Consider the following 24,912-nt stretch of genomic DNA (forward strand, 5'->3'; position numbering starts at 1 on the left):
AACAAAATTAGGGCTCAGTACTTTCGGTGCAGGGGAGAATAGGGGAGAACATCATGCAACCTGCTAGTTGAATAGCCGAGTCCGGTATAGATGAGAGCTTATTATAGTTAAGGCTCATTTTCATAACTATAAACCCCCTACTGCAGTATCTGCTTCATACAGCTGTCACTGCCCCCAGGTTCTGTTGTGCCCAGTGTTGAAGGCCATGGGCCTCAAAATTTATATATCCATGGGCCAATGGGCAGCAGGCTCAGAAAGTCTGCAAATCTGGATGAGAATTCAGAGAAGTGAGAAGTGCTTGCAGAGAGCTCTTTATTTTCTGTCCAAGATCAGCATGAGATGCATGAATTGAGTTTAACAGAGACATTGACATTTACCGGCTCAGAGAAGGCTGGAATGAGAATAGTATAAGGTCATAGGCAGAGCTCTCTGATTTCTTTGCCTGAGATCAAAATGAGGTGCAAAAATTGAGAAAATCTGAGAATTATTTATTATACTATTTTAGAGCTTGATTATCTTTTTTGAAACTAAAAGGAGGTGAATTTGAGATTTTGTGTATCTTATTGCTCTGAAGGAAAAAATGAGAGACAGAAGAAATAAGCTATAAAGTCTCATTTTGGTTTCGCTTTCTCTCCTTGAACGTGGTCGGATTGTTGAGCTGCATAAGCAAAGCCTCTCGCAGCGTGCCATTACTGCTGAGGTTGGACGCAGTAAGAAAGTCATTTTAAACTTCTTAAAAGATCCTGAGGGTTATGGAACAAAAAAGTCAAGTGGTAGACCCAAAAAAAATTTCACCGGCCCTGAGCTGGAAGATCCAGTTGGCTGTCCAAATGTCTCCCAAATTAAGCTTGTCACTGGTGCCAACTGCAGTCCCATAACCATCAGACGGCATCTGCCAGAGAAGGGTTTTAAGAACAAAAAACGTCTTCAAAGGCCTCGTCTCCTTCAACGGCACGTTTTCTACATGGCACAGTGGAGGGGTCGCAATCATGATCTGGGGGGCTTTTTCCTTCAATGGAACAATGGAGCTTCAGGTTGTGCAGAGGTATCAAACGGCAGCTGGCTATGTGGAGATGTTGCAGGGGGCATCTCTCATGACTGAAGGCCATCGTCTGTGTGGTAATGACTGGGTTTTTCAACAGGACAACGCTGCAGTTCACAATGCCTGCCTGACAAAGGACTTCTTCCAGAGAAATAACATCACTCTTTTGAACCATCCTGCATGTTCCCCTGATCTAAATCCAATTGAGAACATTTGGGGCTGGATGGAAAGGGACGTTTACAAAAATGGACACCAGTTCCAGACAGTGGATGCCCTCCGTGAAGCCATCTTCACCACTTGGAGCAACATTCCTACTAGTCTCCTGGAAACACTAGCATCAAGCTGTCATGAAAAGGAAAAAGTGTTAAGTGTTGTCATGTCTTGTCTCATCTTGTCTCGTGATTTCCTGTTTTATTTTGAAATCCCACTTCCCTTTTGTGTCAGGTAACTTGCCCTTCCTGTTGTGTTTCCCCGGTTGATTGTCTTTCCCCGCCCTGATTGTTTCCACCTGTTCCCCATTACCTTGTGTGTGAGTGTATATATAGTCAGCGTTTTCCCTTGTCCTGTGCCAGTTTGTCTTGTGTCGTCTGCCAAGTAAACCACGCCATACTCGTCTTGTTTGCCACAGTTAGTTTTGCCATTTTTGCCTTATTGCCACAGCTTTTTGTTGATACTTTGTCTTGCTCTTTCCTTTGTTATCTTGACCACGCTACAGTGAGTATTTCTGTTGATACTTTTGTATAGAATTTTAGTTGTTACTTTTGCATTATATTTCCTCCTAGTAGAGTGTTGAATTGCTCCTAGTTGAGTGGTTTTGGTTATGTTTTTGTCCTCCTTGTGAGTGAGTATTTGTGTTGTGACTTTTGCCCTAATAAAGACTGTTTTCATTCAGAACTTTTGTCTAAAGTCGTGCACTTGGGTTCACGTTTCTGCTCGGTCTTGTCGCAAGCATGCCGAAACGAATTTTTGAGGTGATTAACAAGAAAGCTTTTTTGCCTTTGCCATCAGGAGGTCATGACAGTGTGGATACCTGACAGAAAATGACACTGAATCCACATTTTTGCGAAGATTTGGGCTTTTAAAGGCTGGTCTTAAACTTTTGATCAGCTGATTAACAGCCTATTTCAGTTTAATGGTTGTTTGCAATAAATTGCTCACTCAATTTTTTTTTTTTTTTTTTTTGTCTCACTCCCATTTCTTTTTGCATTTGAAGCTCTACTTAGAACCTTCTTAAGATCCAACAGTGCAAAATGTAAATTCTTGCAATTTTTCAACTGGTCTTAAAATTTTGATCAGGAGTGTATTAGTACTGCTTCTTCTGGGTCCTCTCCCTCCCCCAACTGCCCCAAGCCCCGCATGCTAAACATCACACAAAAAGTAAGGAAATTTGTGTTTGGTAGATTCTTCCTTTGTTGTAACAATGCTTCTTGGCAATAAATCTTATACCATTGGAAAGCCTGTTTATTTTCCTTTTTAAATGGTGCCACATTTGTAAGGAACATGCATTTGTGGGATGAGCAGCAGAGCTGAGTATGTGGGTTGCGGCCATAAAAAATTTGCCAAATCTTCTCTGCCAACACCTAACAGCTTATTTTGCTGTTGCTATTGACTCGTTTTGAGCTTCTGGTACCCCCAGCTGATTGGCAGCACCTGTGAGCATGGGCCCTGCTACAGTCGTCAGTAGGGGTCTGCTCCAAGAATCGGCATGCCACGTTTGACTGATCTGGATAGGGCCCGTGCAATAGGGCAACTTCAAGCTGGTGTTCCGCAAAACCAAGTTGTGGTATTATTTGGAGTGAGCCCTAGTACCATCTCCAAAGTGAAGGCCAAGTTCCATATAACGAGGGATGTCAGAGACAGGCTGCGAAGTGGGTGTCAGAAGATGATGACACCCCAAGAAGACCCTTTTCTTCACCCTGTCAGCACTTAGGTACCGTAGGCTGTCTTCTACAGATTTGCAGTCAAGGTTTACAGGACAGTATCAATCAATCAAACTTTATTTATATAGCATCAAATCACAACAGAAGTTATCTCATGACGCTTTACAGGTAGAGCAGGTAAACACCACGCTCTACAGATTACATTAGAAAAGAAAACAAAGAAACCCAACAGATTCCCTCCTGAGCATGCTCTTGGCAACAGAGGCAAGGTAAAACTCCCCTTTAACAGGAAGAACCCTCAGGTAGGAGAGAGAGAAAAACAAAGAGACAGATACAGGGAGATAAGGACAAACTGGGACAGCAGACAACAACAGAAACAGCAGGGTATCCTGAACAGGTAATCTAGATGGAAGTGACACGCAGGATCCAGCCTTCTCATCTGCAGCTGGATGACCTTCCAGGATGGGCAGGACAGTATAACCTAGACAAGACACAAAAAGCACAACGAAGGCAAAGGGGCAGAGGACTCTGGAACAATAGCATGCATTGAGTAAAAAGGAGGGGGGGGTATAGAGGAGGACAGGAAGAAGAAGAAAGGAAGAGGGAAGAGGAATATTAGAAAAGAGGAAAATGCAGAGTATGATATGAAGTCCCCCGACAGTCTAAGCCTATAGCAGCATAACTAAGGGCTGGTCCAGGGCAACCTGGGCCGGCCCTAACTATAAGCTTTGTCAAAAAGGAAAGTTTTAAGTCTTCTCTTAAAGGTAGAGAGAGAATCTGCCCTCCGAACTGAGATAGGAAGTTTGTTCCACAATCATGGAGTCTGGAATTGGAAGGATCTGCCTCCCGGTCTAGTTTTAGAGATTTTGGGAAACACCAATAAACCTACATTTTGGGAGCGCAGTGCTCTGGCAGGGTGATAAGGAACTATGAGCTCTTTCAGATAAGATGGTGCCTGCCCATTAAGATCTTTATAGGTGAGGAGAAGAGTTTTAAATTCTATTCTAGATTCTACAGGAAGCCTATGTAAAGAAGCCAATATTGGAGTAATATTATCTCTTCTCCTAGTTCTAGTCAGCACACGTGCAGCAGCGTTCTGGACCAGCTGGAGAGTCTTTAACGACTTGCTGGTACAGCCTGATAATAAGGAGTTACAGTAGTCTAACCTAGAGGTAACGAAGGCGTGGATTAATTTTTCTGCATCACTCTGAGACAAGATATGCCAGACTTTTGAGATATTACGCAAGTGAAAAAAGGCGGTTTTAGAGATCTGCTTAATATGGGAGGTAAACTACAAATCTGCATCAAAAATGACTCGAAGGTTCCTTACTGTGGAGCTGGGGGCCAAAGTAATGCCATCCAGAGTAGCTATGTCATTAGAAAATGATTCCCTAAGGGAATCAGTTTCTAATGGTGAATATCAACTGTTGCTGGTGAATATCAACTGTTGCCATCCATGAGGCAGTTCAGAGTCCCTAAATTTAAGAAAAACAGACTAAAGAACTCTTTTGTATATCAGTCTGTCCTGCTTTTAAACCAACATCGATGATTCAGAGGAGATGTTTGGTGTTTTGCTTTTTCTGCTCTAGTGTCCTGTCCTGTCCATCGTTCTGTCTTGTAATGTACTGCAATGTTTTGTCTGTGACCAGTTTTGACCTGTTTGTATTGTATTGTGAACGCTCATGCCATGGAGGCAAAACAAATTTCAGTGTAAGCTGACAATAAAGTTGTATCGTATCGTATCGTATCGTATCGTATTTAGGGCCGAACATGACAACTTCTGTTTTTTCTCGACTCAACTCAACTCAACTTTATTTATAAAGCCCTTGAAAACAACCACAGCTGCAACAAAGTGCTGTACAAAATAGGCAATAACAGGAAAATAAATATTAAAATAATTGTTCATTGTTTTTATTGTTTTTAAAACAATATAAAACAATAAAACAATTTAATAAAGAGAATAAAACAATTAAAAACAAATAAAAACAATAAACAAAACAAACCATAAAACACTAAAACAGAAGCAGAGTCTCATGCGGGGTTGAAAGCCAAGGAATAAAAATGGGTTTTAAGACGAGTTTTAAAAATGGACAGTGAGGAGGCCTGTTTAATGTGGAGGGGGAGCTCGTTCCGCAGTTTCGGAGCGGCAATTGAGAAAGCTCTGTCCCCTCTGAGCTTCCGTTTTGACCTCGGTACTTCCAGGAGTAGCAGGAGGGGGTTAAATAGGGGCTGGACCACTGCATGTTTAAAATTCAGGGGAACAACACCAGAGGCCAGACTACTGTTGATAATAGCCAAAACCGACTGCCCTATACTGGGAAAAACTTTTTTCAGGAAACCAGGAGGGACCACATCACAGGGAGAGCCTGATGGCTTAATATGGCCAATCAGATCTTCTAAAAATGATAAAGACACCAGGTCAAACTCCTCAAAATCTGCAGAACAAGGAACAGGGACAGAGGGGTCAGATGCAGGAGCTGGGATGAGAGCCCTTGCAGTAGCAACTTTATCAATAAAAAAGTGCAGGAAGCTATTGCAAGTTTCAGGAGATGCCTCCAAGCTGACAGGCTGTGGGGCATTTAGAACAGTGTCAATGGTTTTGAATAATACATGTGGGTTATGACGATTTGACTAATTGGGGTTTGCCAGGTATTTTCTTTTTCTGAGTTTAATAGTAGAAAATTGGTGGCCATCCAGGCCTTTATCTCCTTAAGGCAGGCTTCAAGTTTACTTAGCTGATGAGTTTCATTTGGCTTTACGGATACGTACAACTGAGTATCGTCCGCATAACAATGGAAGTTTACGGCGTATTTCCAGATAATATTACCTAAAGGAAGCATATAAGAGATTAATAAAATAGGGCCAAGCACAGAACCCTGAGGAACACCATATTTTACCTTCCCCCTGGAGGAGGATTCATTATTAACATGAACAAACTGATGTTGATCTAATAAATTTGATTAATAAATTAGAAGTCCATTATATGATGCAGTTAGGAGGTCGTTAGTGACCCTAACCAGAGCTGTCTCTGTGCTATGGTGTGCTCTAAATCCTGACTGAAAGTTTTCGAATAGTTAATTTTGCTGTAAGAAGCTACAGAGCTGATTAGCGACTACTTTCTCTAATATCTTTGAGAGAAAAGGAAGATTAGATATTGGTCTATAGTTGGTTAAGACATCTTAGAAGAGTAGGTTTTTTGAAGAGTGGTTTAATTACAGCTACTTTAAAGGACTGTGGCACGTAACCTGTCGATAAAGACATATTGATCATAGCTAGAAGAGATGTGCTAACTAAAGGTAGTACTTTTTTAAGCAGCTTGGTTGGAATAGGGTCTAGGAGACACGTAGATGAATTGGAGGAGGAGAATTGAAGTTAGTTCCGAGAGATTAATCCAGGAGAAAGCCTCTAAATTATTATCTTTGATAGAGGTCTCTAGGGGTGTTTGGTTATTGCCAATTGTGGGAAGGATGTTATCAATGTTATCAAGTTCACGAGTATGCGAGTTATACCATGGAGCTGACCTCTTTTGTTTTATAGTCTTCTTTTTAAGAGGAGCGACGGCGTCAAGTGTCATTTGAAGTGACGCTGCAACACTATCGAAGAGATTGTCAATTTGCGAGGGACTAAAGGATGCATAAGAGTCATTAGTTAAATGTAGACATGGTAATAAACTAAGAGCTGATGGGAGTTCCTCCTTAAATTTAGATACAGCAATATTGGATAAACATCTAGTAGAAACGTTTTTTTCAAGCGGCAGGTAATCCTGAAGAAAGAATTCAAAGGTAATCAGATAATGGTCAGAGGATTCTGTGGAAACACTGTCAAATGTTCAATGTCAATTCCATAAGTAAGGACAAGGTCGAGAGTGTGATTATCTTTATGGGTATGTGGCAGTATGTGTTGTGCCAGCTGCATTTGTTGGTGTCCAGATTGACTGGCTCATTGGCCAATTGCTGGGGGTCAACTTAGTATAAAGGAGAGGGGCTTACCATCTTGATGCCATTTGCTCTTTGACGCCCACGGCACCTCACTTCCTGTTTGACTCGCTGCGGGGTCACACACCTGTTCTGCTCTCGCTCAGGTATGTTTGTAGCTGCCGATTTCGTCGTGGTTTGCTCAGTATTTTACATCGCTGTTATTTATTAGACACTCTTGCCTTCTAGGTCCATCCGTGCTGGGTCCCCTCGCTCATCTGGCATGAGTGTGCACGCACTGCTTTTCTGGTGGGTTGTTTGGTTTGGTGTGCAGGTGTTAGCATGTTAGCGTTAGCTGATCATGTTTAGCATGTGTGTTTGGTTTGTGTGTGCAGGTGTTAGCATGTTAGCGTTAGCTGATCATGTTTAGCATGTGTGTTTGGCTTGTGTGTGCAGGTGTTAGCATGTTAGCGTTAGCTGATCATGTTTAGCATGTGTGTTTGGTTTGTGTGTGCAGGTGTTAGCATGTTAGCGTTAGCTGATCATGTTTAGCATGTGTGTTTGGTTTGTGTGTGCAGGTGTTGGCATGTTAGCGTTAGCTGATCATGTTTAGCATGTTAGTCTGGTTTGTGTGTGTGCATGTGTTAGTATGTTAGTGTTAGTTTATTATGTCTAGCATGTGTTAATGTCCGCTTTTATTATAGATGCCGCCTGGGATGACGGACTGGTGCCGCTGTTTTTAGCAGCTAAATGACCGCCGGAATTACTGCTGCTTTGCTTTGCCGAAGCTGCTTTGCTTTGCCGAAGCTGCTTTGCTTTGCTGAAGTTGCTTTATTGAACCTTGCTTTACTGACCTGCCGTACAGAAAAGTTTCTGGCTTTTCTGCAATTACTCCGCTTCAAGTGCTACTATCTGATCTCGCTGGGCTGCGCTCCGCTTCAAGTGCTACTGGCTCATGCTGCTTGGCTGTGCTTTGGGTGTGCACTAGAGTCGGCGTGTGACTGCGTCCGCTCCGCCTGTTCCCTTCGGCGGTGGTTCGCTCTGGCACTATGGCCATTTCCCACCGCTGGGTCGCCTTGTCGTGAAGCTCCTTCCCAGAGGCACTGGTTTAACTTGGACTGACTGTGTGACTAAGGGATTTATTTTCTGATTTTCTTTTGTGTATAGTTTCCTTTGTAAGTTTATGTGACTGTTTTGGGGATTTATTTTCTGATTTTTTTTTTTTTTTGTGTGTGTGTGTAAGTTCCTTTTTATGATTGCTTTGTTTATTGATTTCAATTATTTGAATTAATTTGCAATTTTGTTTTTCTGTGTATATATCTTGTGCTAGGTTTTGTTTTGCTTTATTAGTATAGGTCATATTGATTTGTTTGTGTGCATCCCCTCCTAATTTTGGTTCTCTTGTCCTTCAGCAGCTGAGGGCCAACAGTGGTGGACTGGTGTGGTCGGGTGGTGGTGTCCCTCCCTGGTTTGCTGTGCTGTCACCTCCTCTGTTTGAGTGTCCACCTGAAGTGTGTGTGTCGTTGCTGAGCTGTGCACGTGTGAGTGGGGTGACTCCTCTGGGCTTCCTCCCCGTCCTCACTGGTCAGTCACACTGGTAGGGCCTCAGTCCTGAAAGGACCTCCTTTCCCCCCCCTTTCTTTCTGAGTTATTTTCTTTTTATTTTGAATAGTTTTTTTTTTGTTTCTCTTGGTCCATTTACATATTTTATTGTGCAAAATTCCTAACTTGTAATAAAGAAATTATTTTTGAATGGAACCACGTCTCGTGCTTCGTTAGTATAACGAACTTGTGTGCCTACTCTGTCACTGGTGTTAACAGAGGTCATCTCAATTCTCCAGGTGCAATTCCTGGGGTGGCGTTGTTGGATTTTTATTTGGTATGAAAGATCTATAGTTATAACTTTAATGATTAATTGACATACCAGTACCGGTTTACAATACCTCTTGCTGCCACAGGTAGGTTCATTCACTCTCTGAGAGAAGCCAATTGAGTCCAATAATGAAATGAATGGCAAGTTGAGAGAGTTTTCTGTGTCGGTGTGGATGTTAAAATCTCCAGCTATAATCACTTTATCAGCGCTGAGAACTAAATTTGATAAGAAGTCTGGGAATTCCAACAGAAATTCAGAATACGCTGAATTAAGAGGGCGGTATATTATGGCAAATAAGATTGGTTGAACTGCCTTCCAAGCTGGATTAAAAAGAGTAAGAATTAGGCTTTCAAATGAATTAGACTTAAATTTAGGTTTTGGTGTTATAGCTAATTTTGAGTTAAAAATAGTTGCAACTCCACCGCCTCGACCATCCCGAGGAACATGAATATTAATATGGCTAGGAGAGGTTGACTCATTAATACCCACATAGTCATTTTCATTAAGCCAGGTGTCAGTCAAGGAGAGTAAATCAATATTCAAATCAGATATCAACTCATTAACTAGTAGTGTTTAAGGAGACACTGATCTTATATTCAAGAGCCCACATTTAATTATCTTGTTGTCTCTGTTTACATTAGTAGAGGAGGTGTTGATTGTTATCATGTTTTTGTGAATTAATTCCTCTTTTTGCTTTTGGTTTCAGTGGTCGGGGGGCAGACGCAGTTTCTATCGGCAAATGGGTTGGTAACTGCTCTGATTGAAGCGCAGAGAAGTGTGTAGGACTGCAACTCTGACTCCTGGTCTCATCTATGGGTTGTCAGGCTTTGGGTCTAATAAACTTGTCCATATTGCTAGAAATGAGAGCTGCTCCATCCAAAGTGGGATGGAGGCCATCTCTCCTAATTAGACCAGGTTTTCCCCAGAATGTATGCCAATTGTCAAAGCCCACATTATTTTCTGGACACCACCTAGACAGCCAGCAGCGGAAGGATGACATGCGGTTAAACATCGCATCCGAAGTCAGATTTGGCAGGGGTCCAGAGAAAACTACGGAATCCGCCATTGTTTTGGCATAAGCACACACCGATTCAACACTAATTTTAGTGACCTCCGACTGGCGTTGCCGGGAGTCATTTGTGCCGCAGTGAATAATAATCGTACCATATTTATGTTTATCCTTAGCCAGCAGCTTCAAATTTGACTCGACGTTCCCCACTCTGGCCCCTGGAATGCATTTGACTATGTTCGCTGGTGTCATGAACTTCACATTTCTCATAATCGAGTCTCCAATTATCAGAGATGGTTTCTCAGCGGGTGTGTCGCTGAGTGGGGAAAATTGGTTTGAAACGTGAAGGGGTTGGGGGAGTCCTGTGTGCTTTGTTTTGTGGCTATGCTTCGTTTCGGGCAGTCACCCAGCCGTGCCCTCCCTGTGCCCCCGGCTGCTCGGGGACTGTCGGGGGAGTAGCAGCTACGCTTGTCCTGCTTGCACCGGCTATGGGGGGGACTGGCTAGATACCTCTGGCTGGCTATCTTTAGTGCGAAGCAGGGCTTCTAACTCACTGAGCCTCGCCTCCAGCGCTTCTATTCTATCACAGTTTTTACATTTACCAGTAGCATGGTTGCTAAAGGAGGCAGAGGAATAGCTAAACATACCACCTGCCGAGCAGGAGAGGGAAGTGGAGAGGGAGGGAGAGGAGTAAGCCATCGCTTGCAGTTAGGCTAAGTTAAGTTATGTCAAGCGACGGGCAGAGAAAAAGCGCTAAGGAGGAGGAAAAGGTTGTATGGTTTGGTGAAAACGAGATGAGGTGTTAATGTAGAGCAGGTAATGTATTACAAGCCCAATATATGGCAGATTAGTTTTATTTAGATGTGGAAAATTACGCTAAAATATGCTAACAACAAACAGTAGTCGAGCACAGCTCTAGGACCGGAAGGAAAACAATACACTTACCGTCGGTACGTCGATATGGCCGACAGCTCTCTGCCCAGACAATCTGGAACAGACACACAGCCAAACTCCGGTCTCACAGGGCTGCCAGGAGGCCTGCCATGACTGCCCTTCACCCTCAGGCCCATTTGTGCTGGTGTTGGCAACACGTGCCCTGGAACCTGAACATGTGGAGGAACGTTATGATCAGCGATGAGTCCAGATTCTGCCTACGGCATTTGGATCATAGGGTCAAAGTGTGGAGAAGACGTGGAGAACGCTATGCTGATTGCTGCACCGATAGAGTAACATATTTTGGTGGAGGCAGTGTGATGGTGTAGGGCGGCATCTCCCTCATTGGAAAAACGAGGCTTGTCATCATTGGAGGCAATACAGAGAGATATCGAGATGAGATTCTGTAACCAGTGGCAATCCTATATCTCTACAGTTTGGGACTGAACTCTATCCTCCAAGATGACAATGCTCGCCCCCACAGAGCAGGGTTTATCAGAGACTACCTCCAGAATTTGGGAGTGGAGAGGATGGAATGGCCTGCCAGCGGTCCTGACCTCAACCCCACTGAACACTTGTGGGATCAGCTTGGGCGTGCTGTTCGTGCCAGAGTGACCAACACAACTGCGTTGGCTGACTTGTGACAAATGCTGGTTGAAGAATGGGATGCCATCCCACAGCAGTGTGTGACCAGGTTGGTACGAGCATGAGGAGGGGGTGCCAGGCTGTTGTGGCTGTGTATGGTTCTTCCACACGCTACTGAGGCTCCTGTTTGTTAAATGAATAAATTGTTAAATTGCCAATATGTCTTGTCTCTTCAAACTTCAATCATCCAATCCACAAAACACCAAACAAGAATCAATGGCAGAATAAGCTGTTTGGCATTGGCAGAGAAGATTTGGCAAATTTTCATGGGCGCAACCGGCATACTCAGCTCTGCTGCTTATCCCACAAATGCACATTCCTTACAAATGTGGCACCATTTCAAAGGAAATAAACAGGCTTTCCAACAGTGTAAAACATATTGTCAAGAAGCATTGTAACATCAAAGAACTAATCTACCAAACACAAATTTCCTTACTTTTTGTGCGATGTTCAGTTATAGAGGACTCAGTTACCCATTGGATCAGGTTAGCAAAGGCAATAATTAGGGATGGGTATCTTTAGGATTTTATCGATACTGATATTGATACTGATATTGCTTATCGATAGTGATAGTTACTCAGAATCAGAAAGATCTTTATTGCCAAGTAAGTTTGCACAAACAAGGAATTTGACTTGGAGTTAAGGTGCTTCGGATAAATAGTAAATAACATACAATAAAAAAGTATCTGGAAAAATTAAATTAAATTTACAATTCAATATTGCACTGTAGAGTGTGAGTATGTGTGTGTGCGTGGTGTGTCCATGCCTTTTGCAGTCCCTGGCCATGTTAATGAGGCCCACTGCAGAGGGGAAGAAACTGTTTTGGTGGCGTGAGGTTTTGGTCCTGATGGACCTGTGTCCCTCCCCTCCTGCCAGAGGGGAGGGACACAAACAGTTTGTGGCCGGGGGTGGGAGGGATCAACCACAATCTTGTCTGCACGTACAGTTCCTACAGAGATGGGAGACTGCAGCCAATCACTTTTCCTGCAGAGTGGATGACATGCTGCAGCATTCCAGATGGTGATGGAAGAGTTGAGGATGGATGTAAAAGTGCACAATCATCGTCCTTGGCAAGTTGAATTTTTTCGGCTGCCGCAGAAAGTACATCCTCTGCTGTACTTTTTTGATGAGGGTGCTGATGTTCAGCTCCCAATTGAGGTCCTGATGATGATTCCCAGGAAGCGGAAGGACTCCACAGTATTAACTGGGAAGTTGCACAGGGTGATGTGGGTAAGTCCACAACCATCTCCACTGTCTTTAGAGCATTAAGGGGCTTTCACATAGCGTGCGCTCGGCACTGACCTTGGCGCCGTAGCCATTCATTGTGTATGTGATTGCTGGGTGCTCATATAAAGCTGTGTTTTTCCCCTAAGAAACCCAAGTTGCGCCCTGTGACGTCACCTCAGCGCGTCCAATAGGAGAGAATAGTGGAATTGGAAAAATAGGCGGATTTTGGCAGAAAGGCACAACAAAAAAGGAGGAAAGCAACATCGTGGCTGTCTCTCTGCGTGCAGAGCTGTGGGACACTAGACTGCAGTCATACCGCGATATCATTAAAAAAGCCCAGGCATGGAGAGAGATATCCCACAATTTAGGAATACCAGGTGTGTTTAAAAACTGGCAGACATATATGATGTTTTTCCTTTCCACAAAAGGCGATTTTTTTCTTTTTTCTGCAATTAAAGACCAATACTGTTGTAAACTGAAGCAAATGATTTTCTAAACGGACAGGAGGTGTATGTATTTAGAAATCTAGATGATTGACTACTTCCTGGCACCTGAATTGGTCGCATAGCAACCAGCACCACATACATGCACAACACGCATGCGTGCGCCCTACTCTGCGCCAATTGGCACGGTACCCAGTGCCGTATCCAGCGCAGCGTGCCACCCAAATCGTGCGCTATGTGAAAGCCCCTTTAAGCTCCAGGTTGTTCTGGCTGCACCAGCTCACTAGATGGTCAATCTCCCACCTGTAGGCAGATTCATCCCACCAGAACTGAGCCCTATGAGGGTGGTGTCATCTGCAAACTTCAAAAACTTAACTGACTGGTGACTGGAAGTGCAGCTGTTGGTTACAGGGAGAAGAGCAGAGGGGAAAGGACACAGCCTTGGGGGGAACCAGTGCTTATGGTCTGACAGTCCGAGATGTGCTTTCCCAGCCTTGCATGCTGCTTTCTGTCAGACAGGAAGTCAGTGATCCATCTGCAGGTGGAGTCAGGCGTGCCCAGTTGGGAAAGCTTGTCCTGCAGCAGAGATGGGATCACCGTGTTGAACACAGAACTGAAGTCCACGCACAAAATCCTGGTGTAAGTTCCCACAGATTCCAGATGCTGATGCTGATGTTGATGTGATAGATTTCAGACATCCCAGTCAGTGGAGTCCAAGCACGCTTGTAACTTCTTGGAGGTGCACTGGTCCACAGGCTTGACTGTCCTTACTACTGGTTTGCAGAGTTTTAATCAGATGGATCATAGCATGGTCTGATTCATCCAGTGGGGCACAGGGGACGGTGTGAAAGCCGTTGTTTACTGTGCTGTAACAGTGATCCAAAATATTTTCCTCTCTGGTGGGGCACTTAATAAATTGTTTGTATTTGGGGAGATCATGAATGAGGCTGCCTTTGTTAAAGTCCCCCAGGACAATAACTAACGAGTCCAGGTTTGTCTGCTCCACACTGAGAATCTGATCGGCTAGCATGCACTGAACCTTGTGCACGTTGGCTGCTGGCGGGATATAAACACTGACCAGAATGAATGAAGTGAACTCAAGGAGCGAGTAAAAGGGCTTGCAGTTTATATTTAAAAAAAAAAAAAAAAAAAAAGATTACTTATCTAGCTTTTGAAGGATAGGCAGAATCTGGCTACATTTAGCATGCCTGTTGTTTGACATGCACATGGTAGATGTGTACAGAATGCGCATCAGACTGATGAACTCCTCAGCCTTCTTGAAGTCATTGTGACTTTTTCAAGTCTGAGATGAAATTATTAAAATAATATAATGTATATATGTCACAGGGCAGAAGTGTGTGTTAATGACTTTATTTTGTATTGTTTATGCATGCTTTTGTTTTTAGTATTTATGCATGATTTTATTTGAATTTGGTTTTATATGTATTGTGTTTTTATCCTTGGTTTTATTTGCATGCTTGTTTTAGTTGCACACTTCTGCTAATTGCTAGTCTGATTAGAGAACTACCTGCACCTGAGTCGTTGTGATGGACAGCTGGGGACAGCCACTAGGGAAAGAGGAGCAGACCTCCACCACAAATCAGTGCTGGGGAGGTGGGCCTCACCTGCGGGGCAGCAAGGTGAAAAGCCCCGGAAGGAAAGACAAAAGGGGGGCCGGAGGAACGGAAGAGGGGTGTCGGCCGGCCAGAGAGGCCAGGTGGCCAGCCGGCCAGCCGGCCAACCCGCCAACCCGAGGTGGAGTCGAGGGAAGCGGAGTCGAGGGAAGCGGGAGCTGTGGTGGAAGCGACCAAGGCAGAGATGGGAGCACACGTTTAGGAGGAAGGCGGTTGGCGCATGGCGGCGGTAGCGGGCGACACCGTGGGTCGGCAGGAGCTGGGTCAGCGGCCGAGACGGAGAAGGGGTTTCCCCGAACGACGCCACCAAGCTGCAGTTCTGCCAACGCCGATCTACTCCGGCCTGGGTCATTAGTCTAGGGCTACGACCCAGGAAATGTGTGAGTACCTGCTAATGTACGGCGGCCTGCGCTTCCCCCTGAGACTAGCATTGAAACCCGCCAGGATAGTGTTGGACTCCATATTTGCCGAGTTGTCCTCTATTTTTACAGGGTTGGTGTCGTAACGGACCCCGAGGATTGGTGCGGCGTCCGGACCCGACAGGCTGGAGAGGACTGCGTGGGCGAACAGAGACGTTGCAAATCTCCTGGATCCGTGGTGACTGTGGGGTTGGGGTCAATGGTTTAAATAAACTCTTTCTGGTGTATTTTTAGTCTGTTTCTTTTAAAGCTCTGCACATCCTGATTTAAACAAACCTGTTTTTAGAGTCCTGGGCTCTCTCCTATGTGGCGTTGTCAATCGTTTTTTTAGATTTTTATCATTTTTAGGTTATTTATTTTTTTTAGCGTTGTTTTTAGGCCTCAGACGGCCACCCGGGTGTGACATATATTTCAAACATCATTTGTTTTTATCATGACATGAATTTTCATTATGCTGACATGAACTCATTTTTTAAGTAATACATGATTATGTTTGCTTAGACTGTTAATTCATACTAGTTCTATATGAGTAAGTGTGATAAGTGTGAAATCCAGCCTAGTGTCTCTAGCATGCAGTTATGCAATGTAAAACTTAAGCGCCTGACGCTGGTAGCTTTGTCATCATTAGGGGACGGCTAGGAATTTATAAAATGCCATCTATGTTGAAATGAATTAATGTTACATAAACACCAATAGCAGCACTGTTTGTCAAGGAGCTTATTCAATATCAATATTTCAGTTCTGACTAGTCAAGAACCGGTATCAGTTTAGTACTGGTGTTTGATGCCCATCCCTACTGGTGACTGTAACTTGTATTCCTGAGGCTAGAGCTCCTGACATAGATGCTGATCTTAGGGTGCTGGCAAATAGGAATAGTCACTCTGGTAAGGTAAATTCCAAAAACTCTATTTATGACAGCATAGTTTTTTACACTGCGACACCAATGATATGAGGATGAGGCAATCAGAAGTCACAAAGAGCAACATGGCCAGGACATGTGACTTTACCAGAGAGATGTTTCAGCGTCGATTAGTTGTCTCTGGCCCTCTCCCAGTCAAGGGTAATGACAGATACCATCTACCTGTCTCTTAGACCCCATCCTAACTACATTGCTAAAGCAAATTTTACCCTCTTTTGGCACTTTTTTACTCAGTATAATCAATCTGTCTTTATTAACAGGGTACTGATGTGGAAAACTTCTGTCCAGATCAGGACAGATTGACTGCAAAAACTTTCTTAGATTTGGTACCAAAAAACACGAATAAAATAGTCTTGGAGTCTTCAAAAATAAAGACATGAACCAGGCAGAGTCTTGAGTAGGCAAGTTTATTTGCATTTGAGATCTCAAATGAAACAAACAAGGAGTCGTTTCACAAAGGAAAGACGACTGGAGTTCTCCGTCTAAGCACCTGCTTTTATGTAACACAAAATGTCATGTCAGTGATTCTGTTCATACAAATAGATCATACATGATCACAGGAGTAGCGGTGCCTACGTCATGCCAGCTGGGGAGATAAGGACTTTTTAATTGGGCTCGAGTTACCTTGGGTTTGTAGCTCTTGGACTCCGGCCCATGGCTAGCGGGCCTTTCCTTTGTACAGGGAAAAGCTGACTAGACACTTTCAAACTAGGTCAGGCTTTTGATCTGCCTTAAGGCTTGGCTTACAGTCAGGGCCGAAGAGGTGCACTTACTACAGAATACCACTAGAGGCTTAGTGAGCCTTTATGTCACCCCAGTGAGAAAAATACCAACTAATGGCTAGGCCATTACTTCAAAGTCTTACTGATAGTGTTTGAGCCCTAGTGCTTCCAGATTGATGCTGATTTATGTTCTTCATTGCGAGCTTTCTTATCTTTATTACCCTCTACAATGTTGATATTTTTCAGAGTCAGAATTTCCTCTACAGTAGGGAGGTGGGCAATCAAGATCTGAATCTACAGTGTAAAGGCTCACCATGGCAAAATCTCTCTTGTCACTTTCTCATGTATGGCATGTCCCAGCTTACATTACCTTCAGGGGATATATCATCTAAGTTGTCCTTCAAAAGCTGTATAGCCCATGGTGCTAAGCTACCCTCCTTAGGCCACTTAGTCATATCACTACAAATTGGCTCACAGAATTTCCAACCAAACTTACCAGTAACCAGTTCTCTAGGTGGTTTTGCTCCAGCAACTCCTTGTTTGCAATGCTTTCCAACCTTCTCTCTTTCATACTCCTTTCTTAGCCTCTACATACCAAAGCCTCCAACTTACCTAAGGACTCTCTTTCCCTTTCCTATTTCTATAAATAGGTTTTAATTTCTCCCTCAATTGCTCAAGTTGACAGATGCTAAAACTACCTTTAGCGGGAAATCCCCCTTTTTCACACCACAAAGACAATAGGTTGCTTTCACATGACGTCACATTGCTGCATCGTGAGAGCGCGAAATTCAGATGGAGGGCAGGAACTGAAGTAGCTTAATTACTGAGGATCTGCTGTCTGAAAAAATGCCCATGTTTTGTGTAGTTTACGGCTGCTCCAAACGTTATAACCGAGAAAAGGAAAAGGGGTTTTATAGAGTACCAAAGACTGTCGTTCACAAAGGTGAAAAATGTAAAAAGCTCAGCACAGTCTGCTAATGCCCTTGTCTGCAGCGACCACTTCGTCAGAGGTACAGTACAGGCCAAAAGTTTGGACACACCTTCTCATTCAGTGCGTTTTCTTTATTTTCATGACTATTTACATTGTAGATTCTAACTGAAGGCATCAAAACTATGAATGAACACATGTGGAGTTATGTACTTAACAAAAAAAGGTGAAATAACTGAAAACATGTTTTATATTCTAGTTTCTTCAAAATAGCCAACCTTTGCTCTGATTTCTGCTTTGCACACTCTTGGCATTCTCTCGATGAGCTTCAAGAGGTAGTCAACTGAAATGGTTTTTCAGTTATTTCACCTTTTTTTGTTAAGTACATAACTCCACGTGTTCATTCATAGTTTTGATGCCTTCAGTGAGAATCTACAATGTAAATAGTCATGAAAATAAAGAAATCGCATTGAATGAGAAGGTGTGTCCAAACTTTTGGCCTGTACTGTATGTTAGCTAGCTAACTTGGTTTTTGTGGCTGTGTTTATGTAGCACTATGTTGTCGTTAAATGCTCATTTACTTAGTACATTTACGAGTCGGAAGACTGGGCTCTGACGGTCAACCTCAGTTACCAAAAAACTAAAACGACTGTCAGGCTAACGTCATCGTTAAGATGTGTTGCATGTTTGTTGACATTATAGCCGCTACTGCTAGCTGCTAGCATCTTAACACATAAAACAATATAAGAACAAACACTCACCCTGGCGAAGTCTGTCTGTCTGGTGTAGTATGATGTCTGAAGGACCAGATAGTTTGTGATATCAACAGCCTTGATTGTCGGCAAATCTTTAAGTTCTGTCGAAAACTCACTCATCTTCATGAGATTCGGGTCACGTCCAACATATTTGTTAATTAATTGATTGTATCTTTGTCTTGAAACTGGATCTAAATCCGTACAATACAGACTCTCTGCAACGGTTTCCTCCATAGATGTTCTCTCCATTTTTACTTCCTGCCCTCCATCTGAAATCGCGCCGCCTTCGCGCGTCATCATAACCACGTGACTGAAACCCAGCTATTCAGACAAAATTCAGACACCGCCAACTCACCGTGCTTTTCATACATCCATTTTGCAACACTGGTTAAATCATTAAAATTAATTCTCTTTCCACTGATGTTTCCCATCTTTCTAAATTTACGTGCACTACTTTCTCTAGATTTTTAATTTTACGCGCAAGTTTATTTTTCCTTTTTTTATGCTTTTTTCTATATACTCACCATCAATTTCCATACAGTGGGTTTTCACCTTCAAAATCAATTACTTCATTACTTACTTAATCAATCACAAAAACAATAAACTAGAACAACACCAACTTCCAGGACAAAGCACTCCTCTGCAACAACAAAAGCACAGACATAGACATAGACACAGACAAAGACACTAACACTCAGACAAACAAATAAGCCGGCAAAATTCCCTACAACTCAGAGGCCTTATGCCTCCTACTTCGGAGCGTTGATTCCTCAGAGGACTGCTTTCCCCCTACTTATAATGCAAACTTCAGGGAACTTCCTGTTCCCCTACACTTCAGAGGCCCTGGGCCTCCTACCTTAGAGCTCCCAGAGCTCTATGCTCCTACTATTCAGAGCCTTCCGCTCCTACCGCTTAGGTCCCAGACCTAAGGGGATCCCTTGGGTCCCAGACCCAATACTTAAGACAATCAGACTATTCAATATTGCTCTCGATATTTAAAAGGATCACTTACTGATGTCCACCAGCCAACAAAGAAAACTTAGGGCTTCTCTGAAGACTAAGCGAGGTTCCCCTGTCTGCGTCCAGACTAAGTTTTCTCCTGTAAGCCAGTGGCATCAGGTTAGCGATCCCATCCTCGTCGCCAAATTGTCGTGGAATTCTACAGCAAAAACGAACAGTCAGATCTTCAGGTCTTCAGGCCTTTAATGCTGTGACAGCAGGAGAATCATACACACCAAAGCTTAGAGGTAGATTGTCAATGTGACAGAGGTGACAGAAAGCTTTTAAGGTCTTCTGATTTCACATATACTTTGCATGTCTTACATAGTCAATCAGGTAATAAAGCAATAAAATCTTTCCAGAAACAAACCTAGCTAATGAACAGGTCTAGTCGTAAATTCCAGACAAGTAACTGATCACCTCTAAATGAGATAAGCTGGTAGAGGGTCTGCTCCATGGCACATACTACCGGTTTAACTCTGAGGTCATACAAAGGCTAACGCAATACATGATTTTAATGATAAATTCCTTCACAACCACACTCCTTTAAAGTAGCTGTGATTAAACCTCATCTTAAAAAAATCCACTCTAGATCCACGTGATCTAGATAACTACAGATCCTTTCTCTCTAAGGTCCTTGAGAAAATAGTTGCCAAGCAGTTGTTTGACTTTCTGCATAACAGTATTTTATTTGAGGATTTTCAGTCAGGATTTAGAGTGCACCAAAGCACAGAGACAGTAATGGTGAAAGTCACTAAGGACATCCTTACTGCTTCGGACAAAGGACTTCCTTCTGTATTTGACCTGTTAGAGCTTAGTGCTGCATTCAACATTTAGACCATTACATCTTATTATAGAGACTGAAAAATTTAATTGGCATCAAAGGAACACCACTGAACTGGTTTAAGTCCTATCTATCAGATCGATTTGAATTTGTACACGTTAACGATGAATCCTCCATGCACATTTAAGTTCTACATAGAGTCCCACAAGTTTCTGTGCTTCTGTGCAGAGCCGGGTCCTGCTCAAGGTTTTTGGCCTGTTAAAGGAGTTTTTTCCTCACCACTGTCTTGCTCTTGTGCTTGCTCTTGGGGGAGATTTTGATTCGTGGATTTGGGCAATATCTATTGGGTTTCTGTAAAATGCCTTGAGATAACTTTTGTTATGATTTGACACTATACAAATAAAATTGAATTGAACTGAACTTTAATCTCAGAGAATATCCAAGTTTTTTTCTTGGCATATTAACCCTACTCCACCAACCTAATTTTCTCTCCGTCCAGTGACCCTGGTATGCCGTTGAATTGTTTTAGTGCTATCAAAGGAGAACATTTTTTTAAAACCACTTATTGACTTTTTACCTCATATAATGACATTTTGACTTAACTATTATTGTTATTGTTTCATTTTATTATATTTTTTGTCTCTATCATCTCAGTAAAATGACTATTAACTTCTAGGGTAAATGAAATAATTTAGCAACTAAATTAATACAATTTACCACACAAAGCTAAGACTGAACATGATTTTGGTTTTGTAAAATGACACTATTTCTAACTGATTGCATAGCTATTTACCTCCCTCGTGTTTAGTCGTTTTAGAGTGTTGGCAGTTGCTCTTATTGTGAGGTGAAGTATGACCAGCCCTTCTTGTTTACAGTGTTAGTACTGTAAACTTATGAACAGGCATTTCCTTAGACAAAGGTGTTTGTTGTCTTCCTCCCCCCTCTTTTTTGTTTCTCCCTCCTACCTATCTGTCATCACAGTCAGAACACTGGGAATTTGAGGAATAACAGCAGAGAACTACTTATACATCTGTCATAGCTACTGCTGGGCATACTGCTGTACATGGTCTAGATAAGGTAAGGCCTTATATATGTAATGAGTGAGAAAACTCATACATTATGAGTTTAGCTACATATGCATGATAGGGTCTTGCTAAGTGTGTTTTAGTATGTTCTACTGCTGATATTTTGCAAAGTTAATGAAATGTGTGAAGTCAGTGAAAGATATATACAATCTCATGGCCGTTTCATAAGTTGGTAAATCTATTAATCAATTAGTCAATCAAATTTTACTTATAAAAGCACATTTCATGTACATAATACATGTCAGTGTATTGCACAAAACTACACATGGAGATACCAAGGTTATTATCATTAATGAAAACGGACATTTTTAGTTTTTGTCTTTCTCAGTTTATTTGGTTGTTCATCTGTCCTGAGTGAAGACATTTTTTTAAATGGTCTGATGTTTTGTTGAATTTTATGACACAATACTTCTCTGACCTTTTTGAATTCTGCCACTGATAAATACCACATTACACACTGAACGTGATAAAAACTAAATTAAAACTAAGCATTTTCATTAAAAAAAAAACCCCTAAAAACTAGCAAAACCTTAAAAAACTAATTAAAACTAAACTGTAATTGAAAACAAAAGGTCAAAATGAAACAAACATAAAAACAAAAATAACACAAAACAACTTTGGCACATACATGTGTAAAAGTGCACACTTAACCAGATAATAGTTTAATTTAATTTTCTAATTTAATTTAAAACTGGTATACAGTTTAACAGTTATGAAAATTGAAGCTGAATAATTTTTGTCATTTCCCTCTGCTCCAACTGCACATAGTGTGAACTGAGTATGAATATATATAGAAAAAAATGGATACTTTTGAAACTAGTTCTGTATAGAAAGCAAAAAAACACAAACTTTTTCTTCAGCAGGCTTTAAAACTAGATCTTACTAAGCTCAGTAAACTGCTTCCAGAAACATTCATGGAGAAGGGCAAGAACAGAAGTCAAACAAATGATTAATCTGGAGATCTGATTAACTTAAGATGAGTCTTGCAACTGAACAGATGAAGGGTATGCATTGTGCCTGCTGGTGCAGTGTTGTCATATCAAACAATGCTGTGTTGTAAACAGTGTACCCTCAGGAGCACCGCCAGTCTCACTTGTTTTCCTCCTCAGGTTTTAGAGCAGATTCATCCATCCCTTGTTCTAAATTATGCAACTGTATCTGTGAAGTGGAATGTTTTGTTAAATGTGACACCAACTTCTCTGATGTTCTTTCCAAGGCCTTCCAGAGGAAGACCATTGAGGGGTAGGATGAATCGATCTTGTGTGAACTGCTTGAAAGGTCTGATCATATTCCTTAACTTCATATGTTGGGTAGGTCATGCATCTATACTTTGCTTTCAAACAGTAGTTAAAAATGTGAATTTCTGTGTGTAATGCCTTTTATAGCCAGTGGAAACATAGATGCTCTGTGGCTGTTGTTCTATTGCTATGTAGCTCTCTCTCCTGTCACTACCCCCAAGGCACTGGACTGATGGTATGTTAGCAATCAAACTGTGCTAACTGTTAACATAGTACTCTTCCCCATTGTGCTAGTGTCTGTGCTAGTGTGATTTTGGGTGAGAATTCCTGGGTCTGTGTGTATGGTGTACCTGCTTTGGCCTGGGCCCTAGTTGCGCGGTAGACGTTCCCTCAGGTGGGCATCCGTGGCAAAGTCTTGTGATCACCTCAAATAACCAAACAAATTTGACTGAATAACATAAACATCGGGCTGGGCGATTATGGCAGAAATCAAAATCATGATTAATTGAACATTTTACCTCGATTACGATTAATTAACAATTATTACCGATTGTTATAGCTTGAATCTTTTGCAAACAAAACGGCAATGTCAAACTACAAAAAGCTGCATCTCTTCTAAACAAATATTATTTCAAGTAATATTATTGCTATATTCTTATTAGGAGTAGTATATATATGCACTAATAATAATATAGTGCATAGTGCTATATTAATTTCTCAGAATTTTGCTCCCTAATGATTATTATTAGCATTATTATTATTAGTAGTAGTAGTAGTAGTAGTACAATAATTAATCATCAGTATCTAGGCTATATATTATTATCATGTCTATATTATTCTTATTCTTATTCACTACCCAGAATCACGGAGCGACAGATGTATGACGTCATGACATTAGTTAGCTTCTGTTGTTCTTAGCAGCCAAGCTGTGTGCTGGTTGTGGGCTAAACGATGCGATGAGGCTCTTTTGGCGTCTCTCTTGTTAATCCGTGCTGCTTAAACTGCTGGAAGTTTGCTGTGTACAGCCTGAGTGAGGAGGATCGGACCGTGTTTACGATGACAACAGGAGCATTTTGTGATGTGACGTGTTGTGGTGTGGTAACCGGAATAACCGACATGGGCAGGATTATGTTGGTTAAGGGCCCTAAATGTCGGTTTTGATTATTTTTTGATTAATTGCCCAGCCCTACATAAACATGACACTCTACAAAGGACAGGGCCTCCTCTCATGGTCTGGGAGCTGCCCAAGGTGAGGAGGAGTGAAGTAACATGATGATAATAATATGTTTTTGTTTTTTTTTTTGTTTTTTTTTTTTTTTAACATGTAACATGCTCACCAGTGTTGCTTGGGGTCCCTTCTACCTGCTGCTGCAAGGCCCTAAGCCAGAGGGGCTATTGGGCAATGGGATCTAGGAGCTACTCCTTTCCACCCCAAAATCCCCAAATCCAATCCCCAAATCTCGCCTATCCTAACCTATATTCATTTCATATGCTCACTGAAGCTGTATAACCACTTACAAACAGAAGAATTATTGATGAGCATGCACATGTGCGGGCGCGCACGCACACACGCACGCACGCGTGCGCACACACGCACACACACACACACACACACACACACACACACACACTGTTGCTGCTGCTGCATAATTTTGAATTTCCCTTTCAGGCGATCAGTAAGGCTAAAGCTATCAATTTGACATGTTAACACAACCTAGAATTTGCACTAGCCTCATTTTGTTCTTCACACAACTAGTATGCCTTTTCCTTTTCTCATATGTCCCACTATCCATAACCCATGTTCTTACTGATCCCGAATGCAAGAATCTCAAATTGATAATATAAAGCTAAAAAATGATAGCATAATATGCTTCCTTAATTTCTTTGTTTTTTGCTTATCCTGCCATGCCCATTCTCACTGTGATGTTTGCTCCCAGAATTGGCTAGTATTTAATTGAATTCATTCTTCTCTCTACCAGTTAAATGACTGCAACACAAGCACAAGCGGGGATCCATCACCGTACTTAACAGTTGGAGAAATGTTCTTTTCTTGAAATTCTGTACCCTTTTTTCTTCAAACATACCTTTGCTCATTGTGGACAAAAAGGTTTCCAAAATGCATCTGGCTTCTTTAGATGTTCCTTAGCAAATGTCTGACACTGAATTTTGTGGTGAGGATGCAGGAAAGGTTTTCTTCTGCTGACTCTTCCATGAAGGTCATGTGTCACTGCACAGTTGAACACTGCACCACAATTCCAGGGGTCTGCAAAATCTCCCTAAAGGTCTTTTGCAGTCAAACAAGATTTTCTTGGTTTTCCATAAGTCAACTTGACCTCCACCGTTCCTGTTAACTGCCATTTCAAACTGAGGAAACAGCTACCTAAAAATGCTTTGCTATCTTCTTATAGCCGTCTCCTGCTTTGTGGGCATCAATTATTTTGATTTTCAGAGCGATCTTTGAAA

General features: G+C 42.1%; 1 protein-coding gene and 1 pseudogene across 3 annotated transcripts in view; one reads left to right on the top strand and one right to left on the bottom strand.

Annotated features, from left to right (window-relative positions):
• Positions 1-2,719: 2,719 nt before the first annotated feature.
• Positions 2,720-12,619, bottom strand: LOC115365854 (uncharacterized; annotated as a pseudogene).
• Positions 12,620-21,125: 8,506 nt separating this feature from the next.
• Positions 21,126-24,912, top strand: part of LOC115365840 (leukocyte surface antigen CD53-like) — a 51,065-nt gene continuing 47,278 nt past the window's right edge. For 2 of the 3 annotated variants that reach the window (XM_030061029.1, XM_030061030.1), the window contains exons 1-2: positions 21,126-21,203; positions 22,428-22,521. In XM_030061029.1, the coding sequence (XP_029916889.1) occupies positions 22,459-22,521 (63 nt within the window). In that variant the 5' untranslated portion in view covers positions 21,126-21,203; positions 22,428-22,458. Of the gene's footprint in view, positions 21,204-22,427; positions 22,522-24,912 lie in introns of those variants that run through there. The other variant, XM_030061032.1, reaches the window with a different exon arrangement.

Source organism: Myripristis murdjan, chromosome 9 (genome assembly GCF_902150065.1).
Source record: "Myripristis murdjan chromosome 9, fMyrMur1.1, whole genome shotgun sequence".
In the NCBI taxonomy this organism is placed as follows: Eukaryota; Metazoa; Chordata; class Actinopteri; order Holocentriformes; family Holocentridae; genus Myripristis; species Myripristis murdjan.